The following is a 7,296-nucleotide window of genomic DNA, read 5'->3' as shown; positions in this document are numbered from 1 at the left end:
CATTAATTGATTCTATTAAATAATTTATATAGTTATTAAAATAGAATATGCCTTCTTCATCCGCCTACATAGATTTTAACTTAAGTATATGGCTTTAACAATCCAATTTGTGGTTACATGGTATGACTCTTAAAGCATAAATCAATAAAAAAGTATAAATAAATAAAATTATTTTGTTTTCCATTAGGATTTTCAGGCCAAAAGCATCAGCTTTGAATTTTTCTCCTCGTTTAATTTACATCCATAAAATGCGGTTACGAATAGGGTTGAGAAAGAGTACTACAGAGTTCAGAGCACTCATACATTCACTATTTATAAATTAGCATAAAATAAGTTTAGGGTTGAGGACCCTACATGTTGGTCAAATTGAAAATTCATCATAAATATTTCCAAGATCACACACAAATATTATGCTCTATACAAAATGTAATGTTGTTCGCTTAAAGCCCGAAAAATTTTATATCAATAGCATTTTATAGCATTCACATAGAGAGGATAAGATCATCGAGATCCGGGGTCTTTCTATTAAAAAATGTAGACAAGTAGCACAATGACAATTGATATATTTAATATTTACATAAAACTGTCCAAACGAATACAAATTGTACAGATAACAGTTGTATAGTTTTCGTATACAAATATAATTCTACTTTTTGTCTATAATTATATTACATAAATATTGTGTATCCCGTTCGCATAAATATATTTCTATTATTCTTTATAGGTTTACTGTTTTTTGTAAGCTTTGCAGACTTTTTCTGCCCGATTTTGTACGTTCAAAAAGGCTTAAAGTATGAGAGAGATGGGAGATGGCAGACACAAGCGAGTACGAAAGAGAAACACAATCTGCACCATGCTCGGAACTGCTGAAACTGCAAAGAATCGGAACTACATATCTATGTAAATATGTTATATATTTGCACTAGAGGCTAGTTAGAGAAAAATTCTGGACCGCTACATTTGTTTTGTATGTGGGGCAAGGGTGGGGATGCAAGTGTTCGGGTCGGGGAATGATTTTGTGGCGTTCCAAGAACTTTAACCTAGTTTGCGACGCCTAGTCGACTGTGGCCCTGTCAAAGTCGGTGGCGCTACGACCGGCAGAGCTACGGGTGAGCCATGGCCGGGATACTGTAGATGCTGCACAACAGACAATTGTGGCTGTTGCTGTTTCAGTAGCTTGGCGGCAGCATGTGCCTCGGCCGCTACCACGGGATGCAGCACATCTATGCTCTTGCAACCGCCGCCGCCGCCAGCATTTCCACCATCACACTCGTCGTCGTCTGAGATCAATGATATGCTTAGGTCGCTGGAAAGCTTAAGCGAAATGGGCGCCGGAGGCGACGGTGCCACCATTGGCGCTACCTTGGCACGCATCGCCGGCGACAGCTTTTGCAGCTGTTCCGGCAGCAGATCGTGTGCGTATTCCGGCACGCCACTGGAGGCGAGTCCTTCACGCAGCTTGCTTAGCGACAGCTCGTAGATGCGATTGGCGATGACCGTGTGCACGGTGGTTTCATCCGGTAGTGTAGCCGTCACATCGCTGCCCACATCCACATTTAGGAAACCATCGAAGTGGTTTGTGGCGTTGCTGGGCGTGCTGCAACTGTTTGGATGACTAAACGATGCGTCTCGTGGCTGACGGCGTCTCTGGCGCGCTTGACAGTTGGCAGTAGTTGAAGTCCGGGGAACCAACGACACAGTCACCTCTTCCATGTTATCGGAAAATGTGAGCGGCGCCAATGGTGGCGGCGAGCGCATCAATTGACGGCTGCCATAATTCAGCGTGCCGTTCTCGTCGTCACTGGTGAGCACAATGCTGTCGGAAAATGTGGTTGCCGTTGTGGAGGTGACATCTGCATAACGTTTTCGAGGCCGATACAATTTGTCATCACCACCCCGACTTCTAGCAGCTGGCATCAGCAGCATGGTAGAGCTTTGCGCCGGCGCCAACTCAACCGGCACTAGGCTTATGTTCGGCATCGTCGATAGTTGCAAGCTGCCAGGCATAGGCCTAGATGGTAGATGATGTCCGTTGGCCACTGATAAGTCAGGCGCTTCGTCGTCATCATCATCATCATCCGACAGCAGATCAATTGTGATGTCCGCGGGCAGTGCAGCAGCCACGTGACGTCGCGATAACATTAGATGGCAACGTTCAGTCTTGGAGGCAGGCGCCATGTAGAGCTGTTGCCGTTCCCGCAGGCGTTCCATCCATTTGCTCAGGCGGCGCTTAAGGCGCCTGTTGTCAAACAAATTGGATGAGATATAGAATGGTTCGGAATGTTTGGTATTCATTGCTGTGAATTCGAAAGAAATTCAGTCAGAGCTTAATTCAGAATATTGAATTCGGATTATTTTGACAGTTTTACTCACAGCTGCTGATTCGACTGTGATTTTTAAAACTTCGAAGCGCTTAGCATCGCCGATTTGTGGAGTCTCTGCGCAACCACCACAACAGGAGGCCTACCACCAAGTACAGTTAGTTGTTGCCGAAGTTGCAACTTGCATAATTGCGTCAGATCCACAAAATATTTTCTCGAAATGTTGCCAATTGTTAGTGAATTTACTTTTTTCTAATTACCATTTTATATTCGTATTTTACGCAAATATATAATTTGTTTTTGTTGCAGTTTATCGCTTTCAGTTTGTGTTGCCTTTTGTTTTTGTTGTAGTTTTTTTTTCGTGCTGTTTATTTTTGCGTAGGGATGTAAGAAAGTGCATCGATGGCAATGTTATCGATATGTCGGAAGGCAACACTGCGCTTGGGTGTAGAAGTGTGACCTCGCTAAATGATTGTTGTCCCTGCTAAACAGCTGCTATACCTAAACGGCGGGTATATTCAAAATGTTGATATTTGCAATTTTCCATACATATTTAAAAATAACTTTGTAGTTTAGTAATGGCGTAGTCGAAATGCTTGAAGCATCTGCTGATAGAGTTTTATCTCTGCCAAAAATTTTTAGGTGCTTGCATATATACAGTACTAGAATTCAGTTTGTGGTAAAATTTAAAAAAAATGACCAAGTTCGTCTTTTTACCATTGCTCTTAATCAGAGGTTCGGCTAGGTACTGATTTGTCAGTTCTGTTGTAAGACGAATGCCGCTGAAAGTCGACCCGAAGCCAGATTGGAGTTGGGACGACAATTAACAAAGGTAACCTACCGACACGACAGCCAGTACGAACGAAAGTTAGTAATAAAAAAAATGTTGAGCAAAAATTGGCGCCACCCACAAATTTTGAGCTGCTCGCACAATTGGGCACATGCGCCATGGCTTTGAGTGGTATTTCGAGAGCTTTCACTCAAAACAGCCAAGAGCTTTCAGCATAATTGTGCTCCGATAACTGTTAAGATACGGCCAGTCGGCGTTTAGCCGTTAACGTTGCTATGCATCAGAGGCTTCTGTTACTTTCAATTTATTTTACAATTTGGGTAAAGGCCATAAGTTTAGTTGCTTAAATTGTGGGGTATTATAAAAACTTCTTGTTTGCTTGCCAAATTATCTACTACAATTTTTTTAATTCTTTAATTTTTTATTAATGTGTGTATTGCAAATTGATTGATTTAACGACTTAATTTGAATGAAGTTATTAAATGTTTTTATAATATTATTATGCATTGCCTTGTGCATTTACTTTTGGGAATGTTATTGAATGAATGAATGATCTAGGTAACTTCTGTTTAGAAATTCTTCGTTTATGGCTAGAAAACATTTGGGCACTTTTCAACACTTTTATAGCGATCACGAGCGTGATCACGCATATCAACACAGAACAGTTAGGCATGTCCCGAAATAACAATTATTAAATAATCGGTATTTCCTACAATCTATTCTAAAGGCAGCATAAATTACTAAGGGGCAGTCATGAATACATATATTCATCTAAGTGTTAATTCAAATTCAAGCCATACTCATTCCGTTAAGTGTGATTTTAAAGGCGTCGTTTAATTCAAATCTGCGAGTCAGCTAATGTCTACTTTAAATATTGCAAACGAAAGACTCGGTCGCGGCGAGGACAGAAAATTGGGCGCAGGGTGGCGAAAGCAGCGTAAAGACAATAGACAGGAACCACAACAAAAATTATAGACTCAACTTGGCTTGACTTGCCACTTGGCCGCCCACAGTCTCCAGCTCCAGCTCCAGCGCCAGATCCAGTTGCAGCAATGCGCTTTGGCCGCTTAAATTCAACAAGCGCGGAGAATAAAGCATTTGCCGCGTTTAGGCGCACGCAGACCTCGACACCGACTCCGGCTACGACTCCAATTCCGAGTCCGACCCCGGCCACGACCTCACTGGCAATGGTTTCCTGTCTCAGCAACTGCTTGGGCCGCCTGTGCCGGCTGTGCATTAAAATGAATTTCTTTTGTATGCGTTGTGCTTCGAAACGGTGAGACTCGAGCTGGAGTCGATTTGAATGAATGCACGTCCTTGCTGCTTTTGTAGCGGAGCTCAGGCCAAGGCTCAGCAGCTCCGAGCGCCGAACTCCGTCTCTGTCTCCGTCTCCATCTGCGCGTCCCTCCTCGTCATCGCCCTCATCAGTGGTGAAGTGCTGGCGCATCGATATTGCCTGCGTCCTTGTCGACCACGTCGGGTTTGCTTCTTGACGTCGTCGTTGGCGGGACGTCTTTTAAGTGTTTGCATTTTTCAGGTGTTGAATTTTCATTGTACTTGTCTTTGCTTTTGCCGCACTTGTATTTTGCTTTGCTTTCTTTCCCTTCCCATTATTTTTTCTATCTTTTTTTTTTTTATTTTTTTTTGTATTTTTGGCATTACGCCAAATGTGCAAAGCCAACAAAATACCAAAAGATTGCACATTGCACCTGTCTTTTGGACGGCATTTTGGTTTACGGCTTCAGTCTGTTCAGCTTTTGTGTACGTGGCTGAATCTGTGTGTGTGTGTGTGGGTAGGCGTGTGGGTGGCTGCTTTAGGGTAATTCTCTGACATGTTTGTTGCTGTTTGCTCTTATAGTTGTTGTTGTTTTATGGATGCTACTGGTTAAAGCTGCCGCTGTCATCGGCGGCCAAACACTACTTATACCCTGCACCGCTAAATGAGTATAAAAGGAGTTTTTAATACGTTTAATATGTCAATCATAAATTTTAATAACCTTGGTAGTGGATTGTTGACAATACTGTAATTATCGATAGTTCGATTTATAAGTATACTCTTGAGCCTTGCTTTGGCATGATTTGGATATCGCCTATCTTCTGTTCACAGCTCTTTAATACAAAATTTGTACGATGGCCTGATTTAGATTTGAATTTGATTTCGCATACCAGTTTTCTCCGAAGAAATTTAAGCAGTCGAGTTTTTATGAATTAATAGTAATGTATTTAAATGACATGTACTAGCAACCCTGTTTATTGACCTTTTTTAAAAGCGGCAGCTGGCCACACTAACGCTTCAGTTTTGCGCGTCGACCGCGAATATATTTAATAAGATAATGTAGAATGTCTTGGTAAATGACTGGCCTACTAGGTAACGTCAAGTTGAATACGCCATAATACAACATTACGCTTAGTTATAGTTGTTGCTTGTGTGTGTGAGGATAATAAAGCCGTCTAACATGAGCAACATCTTCGGTCGCCGCTATTGAGATTATACATATACCAAATTCTAGCTAAATACACATATGCATACATACATAACTGATACTTGACCAAGCTTTAACCAAGTTCAATCGGTGTTGAATAAAGCAGGCGTTAATGTCAATTTTTGAGGTGGGCCGTGTAATGAAATCTGGCTGTGGTGAAAAATAATAACTACATGATGGGCATCTGCAGCTGGACCTGCACCTGTACCTGTGCGTCTGCAGCAGGGGGCAAGTGCCCTGCAACGGTAACGGTAAGTAGAAATTTGCGTCAATAGGATTGTTAAAGAGGCTTAAGTTAAATGGGAAAACTTCCGAATCAATGAACCGCATATTGCATGCGAAATGCCAAAACGAAAATGTCGCCGACCAACTGTTCTAGCAAACTGCTATGTATATACATGTGTATGTGTGCGTGTGTGCATACAAACATATGTATGTACATACATATGTCTGAAATACTGGACTGGACTGAAAATGAAAGCGATCCGCTCGGTTCCAAACCGAACTGAAATCAAAGCCGAATATCTTGAGAGCGGCTTAGTAATCCATATAATTCTAATAACACTGAGCACCTTATGTATGAACACAACCACACACATACACTCGCATACATATACTCAGGTGCGTAGTCCGGCGGGGGATTGCCCACACACGAGTAAGAAATGCGAAATCGTATAAGAGTGCGCTGTTTGGGAGGGCTCGACTGAGAAATACCCTTCCGAGCGCACACATGCTGCGTACTTGTGCAGCGGCTGTACTTTTTCGTCATACGATGGAAAGTATATACTATATCTACTTCGTTTTTTATACCTTGGCAGAGGGTATTATAATTTTGTGGTGAAATGTGTAACGCAAAGAAGGAGACGTCTCTGAATACATAAAGCCTATATATTTTTGACGAGTATCATCCACCGCGTCGATAAAGCAATGTCCGTCTGTCTGTTTCTATACGAACTAGTCTCTTTGTTTTAAAGCTAACGTCATGAAACATTGCACGCATTAAATATGTCGGAACCGGCTGGATCGGAACACTTTTTCATATAGCTGCCATAAGAACGATCGGTCAAAAAATAGGTTAATGTATGAAAAATTTTTTTTTTTATCTTGTCTTGATCAAACAGCATTTATAGGTTTCACTATGTTCCCTATATCTATGCAAAATCTTATTTATAACGGACTACTTTATCATATAGCTGCCATAGAAACGATCGGTCGAAATGTAAAACGTTATTAATTAAAGCATGTTACATATATTTGCACAAAACCATTAAACCCTTTTACTCATATTCTAAGTGTTAAGGGTATTCAAATAAAACCCATCTGAGTTTAGTTTTTATTTTATTTATTTTTGTTGTATACAAAACGTGCCAACTTCAGAGATGGCTTCCCTTGGAGACAAAGGGCAGATAGAACAAGTATTGAAGGCGCTTTGTGAATAAGTGCGAAGAAATGACAAATGTTGACTGATATACTCGTATTGCAATGAAACTTTATATATATCTAGACTTGGTATTGTAATCACAATCTAACGTCTACTTATGTTCTAACAAAGTGGATGTAACTATTCATCAACACAATTCAGGTACATAGTGTTGCAAGGGATGTATGTTTTTATAGGGTATTTGGCAATAAGGCACTCTTCTGGTTTTTACTGACGAGTACTCACTCGCCCTTAATGGCAATTTCATTTCCTTCAACAAGT

At 41.2% G+C, this 7,296-nt stretch overlaps 1 protein-coding gene across 1 annotated transcript; it reads right to left on the bottom strand.

Annotated features, from left to right (window-relative positions):
- Positions 1-480: 480 nt before the first annotated feature.
- LOC115768900 (protein a6) lies at positions 481-2,647 on the bottom strand. Its single transcript, XM_030713616.1, has 2 exons — positions 2,374-2,647; positions 481-2,297 (listed from the first exon to the last, which is right to left on the bottom strand). Exon 2 carries the CDS (start codon positions 2,293-2,295, stop codon positions 1,036-1,038), a length of 1,260 nt encoding a protein of 419 aa, XP_030569476.1. The 5' UTR covers positions 2,296-2,297; positions 2,374-2,647; the 3' UTR covers positions 481-1,035.
- Positions 2,648-7,296: the final 4,649 nt, after the last annotated feature.

Source organism: Drosophila novamexicana, unplaced genomic scaffold (genome assembly GCF_003285875.2).
Source record: "Drosophila novamexicana strain 15010-1031.04,08,12 unplaced genomic scaffold, DnovRS2.1 tig00002069-arrow-arrow-pilon, whole genome shotgun sequence".
NCBI classification, from domain to species: Eukaryota; Metazoa; Arthropoda; class Insecta; order Diptera; family Drosophilidae; genus Drosophila; species Drosophila novamexicana.
Note: the sequence above shows the minus strand (reverse complement) of the source record. Positions and strands in the feature narration are given on the sequence as shown.

Bases quoted from the DNA above. Each gene is read 5' to 3' on its own strand.
- LOC115768900 (XM_030713616.1), bottom strand. From the start codon at position 2,295: ATGAATACCAAACATTCCGAACCATTCTATATCTCATCCAATTTGTTT.